Source organism: Pseudorca crassidens, chromosome 21 (assembly GCF_039906515.1).
Source record: "Pseudorca crassidens isolate mPseCra1 chromosome 21, mPseCra1.hap1, whole genome shotgun sequence".
Lineage (NCBI taxonomy): Eukaryota > Metazoa > Chordata > Mammalia > Artiodactyla > Delphinidae > Pseudorca > Pseudorca crassidens.
The window spans coordinates 6,099,823-6,116,677 of NC_090316.1; the positions used below are offsets into that span (position 1 = coordinate 6,099,823).

At 53.7% G+C, this 16,855-nt stretch overlaps 1 protein-coding gene across 1 annotated transcript in view; it reads left to right on the forward strand.

The window, feature by feature from the left end:
• Window positions 1–573: 573 nt before the first annotated feature.
• The window catches only part of SFRP1 (secreted frizzled related protein 1), a 43,252-nt gene continuing 26,970 nt past the window's right edge, over window positions 574–16,855 (forward strand). Inside the window, exons 1-2 of the mRNA XM_067722143.1 lie at window positions 574–1,288; window positions 5,600–5,677. Coding sequence (XP_067578244.1) covers window positions 763–1,288; window positions 5,600–5,677 — 604 coding nt within the window. The 5' untranslated portion in view covers window positions 574–762. The remainder of the gene's footprint in view (window positions 1,289–5,599; window positions 5,678–16,855) is intronic.

The following is a 16,855-nucleotide window of genomic DNA, read 5'->3' on the forward strand; positions in this document are numbered from 1 at the left end:
ACACCTTCGCCTGGCCCTTGCGGGAGCGGAGCCCCACGGGCTGGGGATTGAAAAGCAGACCTCCTTTGCCACAGCCTTCCTGAGCCCCGGTCTGTCGGAAACAGCCCATCTTCGTCTGCAGACACAGAGAACAACACCGAGGAGGTGGACTGCTGCATAAAGTTAGGGAAAACTGTTTGAAAAAAAAAAAAAAGTCTTGATTATCTCATGGACTTGCAAGTACTGTTAAGGTTCCTTACTTTCCTGCCATCTGACTCAAGTTAACAGCAGCATTAAACATCGTCTTTACCCACCGCACGCTTCTCTTCGTCCCCAGTCTCTCTTCCTTTTTTTTTTTCTTCTTTTTCTCGTTTCCCCCCCTTCTTCCTTCCTTTATTTTTTGGTTTTGTTTTTTAAGGGGTGTTGACCCGCGCTGAGTTCTAGGGAGCCGACCCCTCCCGCCCGCGAGCCGATTGGCCGGCCACGCGGGTGACTGACGGGCGGGCCCGGAGCGCTCGCGGCGGCCGGCGCTGATTGGCCGGCGCGGCTCGGAGAGCTCGGCCGCGGGAGCGCCGGACACTCGGGTCCCGCCGCCTCGGGAGCCGGGCCGCACTCGGGCCGCGCGCTCGCCTCGCCGCGCGAGCTCCCCAGGGTCGCCCCGCCAGCGCCTGGCGCGGGTGCGGACGGCGCCTTTTGTGCCGGGGGCTCCTGGAAGTTCGCGGCGGGACGCGCGCGGGGAGGCGGCCGAGGACGCCCCGCGTCGCAGGGGCCGGGACGCCGAGCATGGGCGGCGGGCGCTGGGCCGCGGCGGGCGCGCTGCTGGCGCTGGCCGCCGGGCTGCTGGCCGCGGGCTCGGCCAGCGAGTACGACTACGTGAGCTTCCAGTCGGACGTCGGCGCGTACCAGAGCGGGCGTTTCTACACCAAGCCGCCGCAGTGCGTGGACATCCCGGTGGACCTGCGGCTGTGCCACACCGTGGGCTACAAGAGGATGGTGCTGCCCAACCTGCTGGAGCACGAGACCATGGCCGAGGTGAAGCAGCAGGCCAGCAGCTGGGTGCCCCTGCTCAACAAGAACTGCCACATCGGCACCCAGGTCTTCCTCTGTTCGCTCTTCGCGCCCGTCTGCCTGGACCGGCCCATCTACCCGTGCCGCTGGCTCTGCGAGGCCGTGCGAGACTCGTGCGAGCCCGTCATGCAGTTCTTCGGCTTCTACTGGCCCGAGATGCTCAAGTGCGACAAGTTCCCCGAGGGCGACGTCTGCATCGCCATGACCCCGCCCAACGCCACCGAGGCCTCCAAGCCCCAAGGTGAGGCGGGGGGTTCCCGGGGCTGTCCGCGCTGCGCCCCGGGACTGGGGACGTGCTCTCGGCCGTGCCCGACCGCCTTGGGAGCTACCGGCCCGTCCGAGGTGGTGCCTGGCGGGGCGAGCCCCGCGCGCACCCGGTCCGGGTCCTGGAGCCGCTGTCCTGGGATCCAGTCAACGGTGAAACAAAGCCTTAGCTCTGGCTCCCAGAAGAGCGCTTCTGTCCCTTGCGAGGGAACCGAGTGCCTATCGGAGTTTTGAACCCCCCAGACGGGATGCGCCGGGGGGGAAAAAAAAAAAGCCTAAACCCCAAATCTGGGAAGCTCAGAAAGGCCGAGCAAATGCTAAGGTGCAGCTTTGTTTATTTGCTTAGGTTTCAGGAGGATTTTTTTTTTTTAACGCTTTCCTTAGCTAGTCATTCAGCCAAGTAGCTCCAGGACTGGTTCAGAACTGGCCGAGAAAAAAAGTTCAGAAGTTGCGAGGCTTTCTGTTTCTCTACCCCTTTCAGTTAACAGCTTCGGGAAGGTTTGGGCGGGGGCGGGATGGAAAGGCTCTTCTCCCTCATTCTTGCATACCCCCTGCTTCTCTCATTTACACAAATCCTCAGGTAATTAGAAAGATAAAATTGTCATTAGCTCATGGCTCAGCTCCCCTTGGGGAGCGAGGCTCCGCAGATTGGAGGCTTTCCTAACAGCCCCAGGGATGAGCCGGAGGTACTTCTCTGAAACCCCTTCCACTTAAAGGGCAGTTCTTGGTGGGGGTGGGGGGAGGAAAAACCATCCTGGGGAGGCAACAAAACAGAACGAAACAAGTTAACAAGCAAATAAACCAAAACAAAACCCCACAGAACAAACAAGCCAACGAAAACAACCCAGCACTGTGGCCTGACTTTTAGAGGAGTGAATTCAACCCCAAATTCTTCGGAAGCGGAGTTGAGGCTCAAAGAGGTAGAGGTCCATACCCAGGGCGCCGAGCAGAGCGGTCCGCATCCCAGGGGCTTTTGAGGAACGGGTTTAGGGTGGGGGGAACCTGCTCATGGCTGACTCAGTTCATCTCCAAGGGATGCCAAAGCACAAAGGTCCCCCGAGGGGCGTACTCCCCAGAGTGAGGGCGGGGTAGTCCCGGGAAAGGGCACCCGGAACTTTGAATGCCTTGGCTTATTCCAGGGAAGGAGGAGGTGGTCCAGAGGGGCGGGTGTGGGGTGGCAGGTCTGGCGGGTGGGCAGGGCAGCGGCCCGCCTGCGGGGGCAAGGTCTGGGTCCCGCTGCTCCCCTTTCCTGGAGGTCTGCACAGAGTTCACCTTCGGGGAGGCGCAGCCCTTTGAGAACGGGAGCCGAGCCGTTACCTGGAGCGGACAAAGCGCTTTGTGTTCTGTCCGCGTGGAACCCACGGGATTTTCCTTCTCCCCGTCGGCACTGCCGGCGGGCAGACTAGCCCAGCCCTGCCCCCGGAGGCCGCGGCCAGCTCTGCTGGGGCTGAGTCCACCCCCCAAGTGCCCCTTTCTGGTACAATCAGCGACAGAACACTTCTGAGGGGGAAGCCCTTCTGACGGGAAGGTAGGGGTGCTGGCTGGGCTGCCTACTTGTGAAGGGACGAGCATCCTCCACCTCGATGCCCCAAAGGCAGGGGTGGCAGGGTGGCAGTAGGGAGACCAAACCCGTGCCCTCTTCTTGGAGGCTTTGACTCCTTGGCTGTGTCCCACTGGGCTGCTCCTGAAGTCTGCCCTTTGCACCATCTCCTCTCCTCCCTCCATCCCAGGAGTGCTCAGGTCGTCACCCTCCTGAGACCAGCTGCACACAGAGAACAGTTATGAAGGGACCAGTCCCGTGTGGGACTTGGGACCCGGTTGTCCCCACCGAGTCTTTGGTGACAGGCTCTGGGGGAGGCTCCACTCCTGCCCAGGACTGCGGGACCTCAGTGGGAGGGACCCCCTATAGGAGTCAGTCTTCTGGGGCCGAGAGGCCACTGACTGTCAACTGAGCCTGGAGGTGGGAGGGGTGTGTGTGTGTGTGTGTGTGTGTGTGTGTGTGTGTGTGTGTGTGTGTGTGTGTGTGTGTGCTGTGTGTGCGTGTCTGTGTGTGCTGTGTTCTCTGTGTGTATGTGTGTGTGTGCTGTGTGGGGGTGTGTGCCGTGTGCATTGATTTTTAAAAATCCACTTATTCTTGATTCCAGTGTTGGACTTTCCTGTCCTCTCCCTTAACTACTGATGAAACACAAAACCTTTTGGGTTTTGGTTCTTTTGCTTTAAACATTATTTTAAATACACCTTAAAACAGCCATTTAGTTCTGCCGCTCGATGGATGACTGGGTGGATTTCCGCTGCTCGGGCCGCTCGCAGGGCCCCCCAGCACGATCCGGAGAGGCCGCAGATTAACAGCGCCCTACACAGTCTAGAGCTGCTCCCCAGTCGGCTGTGGGTGGGGGCAAGCCGTGCGAAGGCGCAGAACTCACTGCAGCCAGCTCCTGCCCGGCTGGGAGACGCTGAGGGCCAAACGTAGCTGAGCCCGGGGCGCCAGTCGGGTCGGGGAACTCAGAGCGTCTAGACAAGGTGATGTGAGCGAACCAGGGGAATCCGGTGTTTGTATTCAGATAGTCCTGCCCTGCAGGTTGTTTGGTCAAGGTCACATTCATAGAACTTTGCAACGTGATAACTTCCACTGAAAAAAAATAACCCAAACAAGGAAAGCCCCAAAGCACAGTCCACACTCCCGAAGTAGATACCACGGTCCTTCCCACATTGCGGGATTTCCTTTCCGTTTTTCTCCCCGTGGAAGCAAGAACCATGATGCAAAATTCTGGGTGAGTTTTTCCCTTTTGTCAGAAACACAACCTCTGGAATCCGATCTTAAGTTCTGGCTGAAAAGCACATTTTCAGCATCCGGGCCAAAATATAGCCCCATGGTCTCCTGCTCGGGGCGTGACTGTGGTTCTTGCTGCAGGACTCTGGATGGAGGGCGGCCCTGGGCACAAAGTAAAGGTGGGACAGGGATCTGTCAGTAAAGACTAAGGTGTACGGCCTCTGCTGCGCCTCGCAGCGACCCTGCTTGGAAGTGGGGCAGGGGGGTCGCGCATCACCTCCCCAGAGCTGGGGACCAGCTGCGTCCTGGGGGCGGCACTGGCCCCGGAGGGCTGTACAGCTCCCTTCTCATCCACCGTGGGAGGCTCTGCCTGTTTCTCTGAGCCATAGAAGTGCTCGAAGGTGAAGGAGATGCCGCCAGAGGAGCCACGAAGACGGAGGGGTTGGAAGAGGATGAAGAGCCTGAGTCGGAGCGCCCCGTCCTCCCTGGGGGTGACTGCTCCCCCCCCAGCGTGGCCGGGCATGGCCTCCACCAGTGCTGCCGAGGTGGAGGACCCTTAGAATGTGCTCGTGCTTTCCCGCATCATGGATAAAACTCCAAGTTGTCTGATAGATGATGGAGGTGACGGTGGGATGGCGGCGGTGGTGCCAAGCCGCCTTCCCTTCTGGCGATCCCACTGGGCCGCTCTCTCCCTGCCGTTCCACGGAGCCCCCTTACCTCCCAGGGGTCTCTCCAGCATCAGCAGCATTTGGCTGGGAGGACCTGCTGGCCCTGGCCTCCGAGGCCTCCCCCTCCCCCAGGGCCTCAGCTGCCCCCTGTGGCCCCCATCCCTGCAGCACACACACCTCCTCTTCAAAGCCCTTCACAGTGTGAAAACGCCTCCAGAGGGTCTCTCCCATGTCTCGCCAAGTCCTTCCCTTGGGCAGCAGGGCTGGTGCCGTTCCCAGCCCCCACCAGCTTCTCCTGCTTCCCGCCCCTGGCAGGAGCTTGCTGCAATAGCCCTTCTGGGGAGGGGTGTTCAGGGCCTGTGGTTGGAGTTTGTGAGTCGGGCTGATTTTCTTTCTTGGCTCCTGGAGAGCTGGTCGGACGGATCGGCCGTCTTTTGGGGAGTTTGGGAACAGGAAGTGGGCAGGAATCAGAGGGGGGTATTTCAAGGAGAGGGGAGAAAGAACCGGGGGCAAACAACTGGGGTAGAAGTGTTTGGTTACAAGTCAGCTTCTCCTAGGGACCCACCACATCCATCAAGCCACGACTCAGGACCCACCCCATCCAGCCCCACATCATGTTGGTTTTCATAGTTGTACCATATTCAACAGCTCTAGTCCCCAGATTTTCAAGAAACTATGCGTCTGTTTTGGTCTCCAGGACTCGTCTTTTCTCAAGTTGCCCTATCAGGAATTCCAGAAGACCTTTAACTCCTTCCAGCCTGGTCCCTGGGCTGATCCGGGCCCCAGGGGCAGGTTCTCCCCGCGTTCCACCGCAGTCACTCAGCTCCTGTTCTCCCCTTGCCCTTCCTAGGCACGACGGTGTGTCCTCCCTGTGACAACGAGCTGAAATCTGAAGCCATAATCGAGCATCTCTGTGCCAGCGAGTTTGGTAAGAAAGCGCCCCTGGCCGCCTCCGGGAGGTTGGGCATCCCTGGCTGCTCCCATTCTGCATCCGTGGTGCAGAGCCTGTGGGAGCATCTTTTTGGAGATGTGTATTCTCTCCCTCCATCCTCCCCGGACGGCTGCTGTTCTCAGGCAGATGGAAGGCCAGATAGGATGGGGAACCGGCCGGTTTTTATGAAAGTCAAACTTGGCTTCTGTTCTTCTGTGTGTGGGATCACTCGGCGGGTTTGGGGGGACCTTCTCGAGGAGTGGAGGGAGGCAGGCTTGGGGAGAGCTGTAGAGGAGCTGGGGGAAAGCAGGCGGCTTGGGCTGGCCTCTCGGCACAGCTCTTCTTCCATCCACCCCTAGGTGTCAGCACCACTCTGCCCAGGATCTGGGAGGGGAGTCTCCATGTGCTTAGGGCATTGCCGGGGCGGGCGGGTAGTGGGTGCGGCGGCTCTCAGGTCCTTCCAGGCCAGGAAACTGACAATCCCACAGTGAGGGGTTTTCCTTCCCTTCTTCGCAAATCACTCCGGGCTAAAAGGCAATTCTGGATGAGCACTTGCAGCCCTAGGAGAAGGGCTGGATGTGGCCCCGGGGGCTGATCTCAGGGAGCCTCTCGGACGGTCCCCGGTAGTCTGCCCCGCAGAAGACCGAGCTTCACACACCGTGGGCGGCTGTCCTCCGGAAAAGTAGACGTGAACTGCATCCTTTTGAAGGGCCGACTCCCTCCAGCCTCTATTGTATATGGATGCTGAGAAGTGCCTGCCGCCAGGCCTGCTTTGCCAAGGACAGGTTCTCACGATTCTGGCCATTGTGTCCCCGAGGCTGGATTTCTTACAGAATTCCTCCCAGGGAAAGCATGATGGTAGGTAACGTGAGTGTTTACGTCCATCCAGGGCTACCTACTCCGGGTTTTCACTAACCAAGCATAATAAAGTACGTGAAAGGGCCTCGTGCTGGCAAAGTGCCGTGTTGGAGAGCTGCACACGTGTATGTGCGCACTTGTAAGCTGAAGGAAATGGTACATGTGACAGGTGTAGTCTCAGGTATTTGTCATTGTGACTGAAGGCGGGAAGTGGCGAATTCTGACCCTTTGCCACGGAGAGCTTCTTGAGAATGCACACGTTTTTTAGTGCCTTATTTCTGCATTAAGTATCTCTCCCTGCCTTCTTGGTTCTTGGTGAATGACCGCTGGGACGATTTCGTCTCCCAAGCATTCCACTGCTTGTGTTTGAGTCACATCCTTTGTTCTGGTTGCCATTTTAAATGAACTCAGATAAATTGTAGAGGGACCTGCAGCAATGTTCCCAAACTCTGATGACCCTTCCGTCTGACGGCGGTGACACTTGCTTGTTGACGCTCACACCCTTGCTCCATCAAGGGGAGCCCAACGCCCGGCGAGGCTGGCAGGTCTCTGCGGCAGAGTCTGCGCGGCCCCAGCCTGTCCGAGTCACAAGCTTTCCTTCCGCAAACGGCGCGAGATTCCTTCCCAAAGAGGCATTTGGGCATCGAGAAAAAGGCCAGAAATAAAATCTCTCAGAAGTCCTGATGAGAAGCCTTTTGCTGCGTGATTGGGGGGTGGGGGGGTGGGGGGGTGGCAGGAAGAATCTGCTCGGATGTGGCTGTTATCCCGAAGCATCCTTCCTTGCGGGGGGCCGGAGGCAGTGTGGATAATACTCAGGGGCCACCTTTAGATGTCACTGACCCTCTTCCGATAGTGTAAATCACCACACTCACTTTTAGAAGTCGACTCCCTGACGTTTCAGCAACTCCAGGCAATCGTATTAGAGCCCACTCTGAAAGGTAATATATTAGCTGATGTTCTACGTTCAGATGACTTCTCCCGGGATGACTTCTCCCGGGACTGCGTGTGCGGAGGACGCGACTCAGATTCAGTGTGTCCAGTCATTGACTGAGCCACGCGTCCAGTCGGTCACTCAACATTTCTTGAGTGCAGAGCTCTGTGCTAGATACCGTGTCCTCAAATACGGACCTAGAATAGACGAAAATTTCATTAAAGAAATTTCTTCACCTGGACCAAACACGAATCGGTGATTTCCTAGAGAATCGTGGTGTCATAGAACTCACCGCCTGAAGGGGGCGCCGTGGAGACTCCAGGCGAAGGATGTTCGGCAGCCGTGAGAAGAGAATCTGCACCTTCTCGTTCAGATTCTCAGTAACCCACCAATCTGCTTTTGTTGGGGGCTTTAGTGGCAACTCGTTAAACTAGAGCCGTTCGCTAGACATAGGCTGAAGAAGCAAACCTTGGGAAAGAATTTGAGTGTGAAGGTTGACCTTTGGGTGAAGGGGAAAGGTGTGGAGGGGGCTGCGGTAAGCCTACTGGGGAGGGACATGCTCTCCCCGCGGCAGTGGCTCCCTGCGTGCAGGCGCCAGGGGTGTATCTTATTTTAATAACCAGTCAGGGCCTGGGCAATCTGATTGGCTGTTTGGGACTGTGTTCCTTTCACCGGGAGATTATCTCCTTCTTGAGTTCCTAGAACTTTTGAATTCTCCTGGATCCTCCAGGTCATCCTATCAAGTCCACTTATTTCACAAATAAGGCGTCTGACTTGCCCCACTGGAGTTCTTTTACTCGCTGTCATGCTGCCTTCCCCCCTTAGGAGAAGATGAACAGCCGCTGGGCTCCCTCCTGGAGGCATTTATCTCCTCCTTGCTTGGGTGTCCTGGACGCCAGGCTTCTTTATCTGAATGCAGGAGAGACTTTTATGGGTTTTCTGTGTGTCATGGTCTCATAAGGCAGTAAATAGGATTTTTTTTTCCTCTCTCTCTCTCTCTCTGCGGGGGCTGAGCTCAGCTCTGCCCTTCTCGGCACCCTGGAGAATGCAGCCTTGTTGAGAAACTTGTTTCCTAGCTCAGCTCATTTCAAGTAAGGGAGGTAGTCAGCCACGCTGATGGGATTCAGTTAAGAGACAAAGAAATGCAGCAGGGCAAGCTGACACACAACAGAGAAGAAAAAGAATGCTTTACTCCCTACTCCAGGGATCAAACTTTGCTTTAAGCGGCCCTGACATCCCCTGTGGGAAGACATCAGGTTGTTGGAAGTCTCCCTGGGAACTCCAGGAACAAGGGGTGCTTTCCTTCTGGGTCAGCACGCCCTCGCCCTCTCCTGCCAGTGCGTCCTCAGACCCCTGCCGCCCCCGTAGAGCTGGGCCTGCACGGTCTATCACCGGCTCCCCGGGCGGCACAATTTTTTAAAAAATTATTTATTTATTTTTGGCCGTGTTGGGTCTTCGTTGCTGCGCGTGGGCTTTCTCCTAGTTGCAGTGAGCGGGGGCTACTCTTCTATGCGGTGCGCGGGCTTCTCATTGCGGTGGCCTCTCTTGTTGCAGAGCACGGGCTCTAGGCGCGTGGGCTTCAGTAGTTGTGGCACGAGGGCTCAGCAGTTGTGGCGCACGGGCTTAGTTGCTCCGCAACATGTGGGATCTTTCCGGACCAGGGCTCGACCCCGTGTCCCCTGCATTGGCAGGCGGGTTCTTAACCACTGCGCCGGGTGGTGCATTTTTAACTCTCTGGCAGGTCTGCTTGGTTCTCTCCACCCCTGCACTGTACCTCCTCAGTTCAGAGCACATATTCTGCCCCCAGCAGGGAAAAGCCTCAGTAGAAACACCTGTGGGCTGATGCTCAGGAATGCAGCTGGATCAGCCTGGATCAAGCACCAGATGTGTGACGGCCAGAAGTTAGACGGTGCAAAGTCTGTGGATTCAACATGGCGGCCAGGCTGCCTGCTGGGCTTCAATGAGAACACCGGCCCTGCTGCTTGTTTTCTCGCTGCTTTTCCTGCTCCATGACAGCAGGGTGCTGCTGTTCTCCCTTCGACGGGTCAATATATTATTTGCAAGCTGCCACACTAATAATCCTGCTGTTAACAACTCAGCACCCATAACTGTCTTTCCTTCAGCTCAGCTTATCCCAGGGATGGGGGATCTGATTTATAATGGCTGTGCGGTTAGGATCCTGCCTCTGGCCACTCTCTAGCTTCTGGATCTGTAAACACCCTTGAGCTTTCCTGGTAGAAATGTGTGGGATAATATACTTCTGCTAAGACAGTTCAGAGCTTCCTCTTGTACTGGCTTCTCCTCTTTTTTTTTTTTTTTTGAGAGTTCAGGTTCTCCTTTTTTTTTTGAGTTCAAGTGGCCACTTCTTTAGCCCAGTATTTTCTGGTTGTGGAAAAGGATTTCTTGGCCCCTAGGAATTTTCCTTGCCTTCTGGAAGTATTTTTTTCCCCGTTTATATGTTTCCTCATAAAGAGTAAAACTGTACACTGCAACACTAAACTGAGTCAAAGAGGAAAGAGAAAAAAATTGGCTCTCACCATTAGTGTTTGGGAGTATTTCCCAGAAGAAGCATTCTCGGCGGTTTCTGGACCTTCACTAATTTGTTCTCACTCTGGCTCACTCTGCTTTCAAGGTGTTTTGGCTGGGCTGCTGTTTGGAGGTGCATTGTTTGATTTCTTGCATAAAGGAGGCTCAGCCTTTCCAAACTAAACCTTGGGTTTCCTCCCACAGAGGAGGAGACAGTAGCTGCCAGCACGGTAATTGCAACATCTGTAAGCTGCTTGAGAGCAGAATCTGTCTCTGATACCATATTTTACCTAACGGTAAGACACCCATTGATCGCGGGATACACCATCCATCACGGGAGATGCCCCGCCCACAGAGAAAACATACTTCACATTAAAATGTGAAGAGAATCTGTGTCTTAGAATGAACAAAACAAGGCCTGTGTGTAGTTAAATCGTCCTTGGTATGGTGTCTTATCCGCGGTAGGCATAAAATAAAAGTTCGTTGGACATGCGTGTGAATGATAGTGTGTGGGCAAGGTAGGGAGATGGAAATTCGCCTTTTTTTTTTTTTTTTTGAGTGGTTTAATTTCCAGTTTATTTTCTGTTAAAGTAACTACAACCTGGTTTTATGTTGCATCATCTTAAAATTCACAAAGATGAATAATATAGGAATTTTTAAATCCGAAAATATTATAATAGTACGCATCTGAGTACAAATCCTAGATTTTCTACAGTGTGCATGGAAATGCCTTTCCTTAATGTTCACAGTTGTTAAATGGGAACAAGTACATTTATATCACAAGATTAGGTTGTATTTAAGTGAGAAAAACAATGTAAAAATTATGTAATATTAAAATGTTCCCAGATGACTAGCAATTGGGATAATTTAGACTTACTTTTTAACTTATTGTATGGGTTGCCTGTTTTTGACCTAACCATTGTATATCCTCCTTTTTCACTATTATCCCATTCCACTAGTACTTATGGAAAACCGGTGAATAGACGATATTACTCTGGCAGTAGACGCACCTTGTAGGCAAAAAGTAACAGAGCATTGGTTTTATTTTGTTTTCCAGTTTTCTTTCTTTTTTTTTTTAATGAAGTATAGTTGATTTACAATGTTGTGTTAATTTTGGCTGTACAGCAAAATGATCCCGTTATATATATACATCTTTTAATATTCTTTTCCGTTATGGTTTATTATAGGATATTAAATATAGCTCTCTGTGCTGTACAGTAGGACTTTGTTGTTTATGGCTTTCCGTTTTTGTAAAAGGAGAAAACGTCTTTCCAAACGAGTATGTGTAACTTGTTTATTAAATTCGAGGGAAACTGCATCCCTGTTTTGGGTGACTGAGTGTATATGTTAAAAAAAAAAAAAAAAAGCCCTAATATCTAGAAATCTAGTTCAGTCAAAGTAAAATTAAATAGACAGAGGAAGGAACTGTAACCCTGGGGTGGAGTTGGTAGGCTGAAAACAACTGGTTTTTATTGTCAGTGAAGGTCTCTAAAATACACAGCCCATCCACAGATCTGGAAATAGTTGGAAGGAGCTGTATGGCATTTCCCATTCAGGGAAACACGGGGTCAGAGCTTTAGGTGCCCTGGAAATGCCACTCCCAGCTCGTGGCCTGTGGCCCATCCTAAATCCTTTGCCCGTGATGGGGGGGGGGGGCTTGTTCCGTGCAGAGACCACTGCTGAACCCTTGAGGGCCTTCGAAGCCCTCCCATGGGCTGGGAGGGTCATGGTGGCAATTCCACGGCCTCCCAGTGGAGAGCTGGGGGCCTGGCTGGGGGAATCGAGCCCCGGGCAGTTCGGGCCGAGATCCCGTGGGGACCACTCCGCGCTCTGAAGCCATGTTGAGGCTCCGCGAGGAAACGCTGGGAAAGGAGCCAGGTTCCCCTCTGGCGAGCACTCTGTGCATGTAACTCTCTCGTGGCTGTGCCCGGCAGGACGATTCTTAGATAAGGCAAATGTCAGTAGGAGCACTTTGCTTTAGCATATTTGGCCCTGCGAAAGGACCCAGAAACCCAGGATCCACGGGTGGAGGCGGCTCCCCTGGAGCTGAGTTCATCTCTCCCTCTGCCCCTGTACGTACGCCGGGCAACACTGGGAAATCTCAGAACCTCTCCAGGCCTCGGTTTCCCTGCGAGGTGACACTAATACCCAGCATCGGTTTTAGTGAGGAGCAGATGAGCTGGTGTAAGGAACCCAGCCCTGGGCCCCACACACCCGCTGGACTCACTACCTGTTCATCCTGGGGGTCTTGGCAAGGACGGGTGGCCCAGCCCTCCGTTCCCAGCAGACGAGCCCTCCCTTCTCTAGAGGAGCAGGATGCGCAGCTCCAAGGCTCTCAGTTGACACCTCTCCCGAGCCGAATCCTGTTTCCAGCCCTTCCCTGTCTCACATCCTGCTGGAATCGTTGCTTTCTTTGACCCAAGACACGTGGCGGGGTGGGGGGGGCATGTGACTGCTCCCTCTTTGTCGATGAGTCCAGCTCCGAAGAGGTTATTCCTTGGGACGGTCAGTTGCCAGACCGCTGGGTTTGGGTGCCCTTTGACGCGCCCTCCAACCTGCCATTCCGTGATTCTCCTGTTGAGTGGCCCCGCCTCACTGCCTTCCCCTCCTTTTTAAAAAAAAACTTATTGTGATGAAATATACATGACATAAGATGCACCCTTTTTTTTTTTTTTTTTTTTTTTTGCGGTGCGCGGGCCTCTCACTGCTGTGGCCTCTCCCGTTGCGGAGCACAGGCTCCGGACGCACAGGCTCAGCGGCCATGGCTCACGGGCCCAGCCGCTCCGCGGCATGTGAAATCCTCCCTGACCGGGGCACGAACCTGTGTCCCCTGCATCGGCAGGCGGACTCTCAACCACTGCGCCACCAGGGAAGCCCAGATGTACCCTTTCAATCCTTTTTAGGTGTATAGCTCAGTGGCATTAAGTGCATTCACACTGTTGTGCCGCCATCGGCACCATCCATCTTTGGCGATTTTTCTTCATCCCAAACTGAAACCCTGCACCCAAACGCTAACTGCCCTCCTCCTTCCCCCCAATTCCCAGGAACCGCCACTGTACTCTCTGTCTCTGACTTTGACTATTCCAGGTACCGCGTGTAAGTGGAAGCCTGCACTGTTTGTCCTTTTGTGTCTGGCTTATTTCACTTAGCATCATGTCCTCCTTATCATTTGATGTGTATATAAACGGTCATGGAGAAGGGAAGCCAAGGGAAGGGTTTACCCTCAAGTTCACCTCTGTTCCCTGGAGCCTTTCTGGGGGTGGGTGGAGAAGGAGGGGCGTAGAGATGAGCTGAAACAAGGGGGGCTGCTCGCGCATTTCTCTGGGTGCTGCTTTGCTCCTCCGTACCCCTTTGTCATTCTGAAGATCTGCTGAGCTGGATGGGACCTCAAAGATCAGCCAGTGCAGGGCGCTCAGCTTACCGATGGAGGAAAATAAGACTCAGATAAAGGAGTTAGTCATCAGATTGCCCAAGGCCACTCTCTGCCTGGCATCCCTTACCGGTTTTGTTCCCAGCAGCTCTTAGCTGGGTAGCCAGTCTGGATTCCACACCCTTCTTCCTTCATGTCCCCTCATGCCCATCACGTTCCCATCCTGCCAGGAATGGGAGACGAGGCTCTCTGGGAAGGGGCACTGGATGCTCTCAGAGTTTGCCGGGTATAAATGGACTGATGCCTGTGCCTGACACAGGGAAAGAGCCCGGCGATCGTTGGTTTCTTTGTGGAGGGGCAGGCGGTGCTGTTGCATAGAAAGAACATAGGCTTCAGGCCAGACAGACTTGGATGAAATCCCACCCTTATAAGCTGAGCGGCCACGAGAAAGTCTCTTAACCTCTCTGAGCCTGTCTCTGTCACCTGTGGATGGTGATTCCTGTGTGACTGTGTTGGGAGGAGAATTGGGTCAGTCAAGCATGTTCAGTTCCTGGAACATGGCGCCTGCTCCAGCCATAACCATTATTATCTCTTCTTATTGGAAAGAATTGTTTCAGGATGGAAATTGGCCTCGGTAGGAGGATGCAAGCACTAATAAAACCAGCTTGCTTGGCACAAAATGTTAGGAAATGGAATGGAATGTCCTGATGAATTTCTGGTTAGTAGAGGATTAAACTGGAGAAATCTTTTACAAACCCCACTGGGGAAAACTTTAAAAGGCTGATGCGGCTTCAAGGTGCTGAAGTTCACAAAACCAAAACCAAACCAAAACCAAACCAAAAGCAACCCTATAAATACCAGAAGTTAGACAGTCCGGGCTTTAGTGAAATGACACCCTAAAGTCACTGTAAAAACTGGAAGTCATCGGACAGTGATGACCGCAGAATACGTAGCGCTTGGATTGAGTATTTGCTGATTCTAGGACACGCCCACTGAACTTTGTTCTTTTGTTTTTGAGTGATTTTTAGAATCTTATTCCTGATATGAGTTTTTCTGCTCATAATTTATCGGGTCTAAGAGAGACCTTAGAGGCGTCCGTGTTGTCCCCTCCTCCCAAGCACTGTCTCTGGGGCAGTTTTCACGTTTTTTCCAGCAGCTGTGATATCTGTGATATGCACTCCCGTGAGCCAAAGAAATAGGCCATATTCAGAAGCAAGTGAGCATTTAAGTATTGGCAGGTTTCTTCCAGTTTTTCAGAAATGAGCCAGCAGCTCCAATCTGTATTTATTTTTCAAAGGAGAGCAAATGGCCAAAGAGATGTCAGGCCCTCGCCCTGCCCCAGCCTGCGTGGAGCAGCCAATTAAACGTGCATTAGCTTTGGAAGGCTTCTCAAAGCCCTATAGATTGCACTTGAAATCTTTGTTTAGTCTTTCAGGAACACTGTCACATGGATGATTTATCAAAGAAAGTTGTTTATCTGCCAGTAAAATAAACTCTGGGCCTGTTCAGACGAAGATTTCCCGTGAATTTCTACCAAGGTAAACACTGGGAACTGGCAGATTGCAAATTCTGTGTGAAAGCCAGACGCATACAATAAATATTTGAGCTACAGATCTGCTGTGTCAGAGGCCCGGCCTGTCACCAGCACTGTCACTCCCGCCGTGCCCCGGAGGACCTGGCCCTGCAGCCGGGCCGGTGGGCTGCCAGGCCCAAGGACTGCCCCTGCTGCGTGGGCCTCCCTGGGCTCGAGTGCCACTGAGTGTGGCACAGGGAACTTCCTGGTTCAGAGGGGGCAAGCCTCAGTCTGGCTTCCCTCTGCATCACACCGACAGCCCGTCCAAAAGTGGCCACCTTAGTTTTCTTTGCAAATAGACATTTGTTGAACCAAATTGGCAGGAGGCTGGGGCGTGTTGAATGATTTGGGAGCTGGGGCCGGGGCATGGTGGTCGGGGGTGAAATCACCTTGAAGATTCTGCTGAGTTTGAAGGATGGGGGCAGAGGGCTGAGATGCTTTCCCAGGGTCTCTGGCTCTGCTCGTTGGGGGTTGTGAGAGCTCCATTTAGGAATAAAGGGGGAAGATCCAGCCCTGTGAGGGCGGCACAGGCACGTGTGCCCAGGACCTGTCTGAGGGAGGGAGGGAATGAACGGATGAATGGTGATGATGGAATGAGAGGAAACGGAGCCTTCTAGGTCTTTCTGAGGGAGACAGTACAGCGGCTATCTAGAGTGGCTTTTCAGGGAGGGGCTGCTGGGTTATATACTGCTTGTTCCCAGACAGCCCTGGAGTCTGGAGTTTCTGGGTCACCCTGGTCTTGGGGTCCTCATGGAAGGCTGCGTTTGAAGGGGTTTGTGGGTACCACCTCTTATTTAGGCACCATCCTGGGTCCTGCTCATCCTGATTTCCTCGGTGGGTCAGGGAGGGGAAGCAAGGACCCTAGAAGAGATGATGTCACCTGCGAGGGCTTTGGGGGTCGGGGTCAGGGCTCACGTTTGAGGATGGAGAGGAAACGGTGCTGGTCTTTCACGGCTGGAGGAGCCGTGGCTGTGTAAGGCCCGGCGTCCGGACAGCTCCTCAGGGATTTATGTGCAGGTACTGGGTGCTTGCTGGCCTGCGGGTATTTAGGGGAATAAAGGAGTATTTCTTCAGGGCAGGAATTGAGGGAAATCCTTTACAACAGATTCTGAAAGGATGTCTGTGAGTTGCAAAGAGATGCCGAAATAGGACTTTGGCAGAGGGAAAATTAGGAACCAGCTTCCCTAAACGACGCTCTGTCTCATTCAGGCAGGAGAACCAAGAGGGATTTTCTTCCGTCAGCATTTTCCCTGGGACGTTTCCTCTGGGAGTTCCTCAGACGTGCTCTCTGCTCTTTGTGAGCCCTTTGAAAATGAGTTCACACTGGTGTGTCTCTCACTGCAAATCCAGCTGGCTTCTGGAGGCGGCTTTAGGGCTGAAGGAAGTCCCCACCGCCGTGGCTATGGCCGCAGAGCTAGAATCGGGGCCTGGAATAAGCACGTGAAACCCTTCGGGCTCCACTGGGGCCTCTTGGACCCAGGTCTGTGTCTGTGGCAGGGACGGCCTGTGCTCCTTCCTGTGGCCTCAGCTCCGCATCAAGTCCTGAACAGATCTGAGGGCCTGGAGGATGAGGCAGGCCGGAGCCAGGCTTGTCAGTCCCTCTTCTCTTGCTTTAGTGCTGGGTTCCAGCTCTCAGGCCTGTAGGAGGGCAGGGTCTCCCGCGGGGGTTGGATACATCCAGGGCGGCTCCCTAGAGTAGATGAAGGTTAATGGAGAAATTCAGGGAAGGCATCCTGGTGTCAGGAGGTGAGGGCTGGGAAAGGAGTTAAGACTCAAAACAAATAGTACTTTAAAAAAAATTTTTTTAAATTTATTTTATTGAAGTATAGTTGATTTACAATGTTGTGTTAATTTCTGCTGGACAGCAAAGGGACTCAGTTGTACATATATATACGTTCTTTTTCATATTCCTTTCCA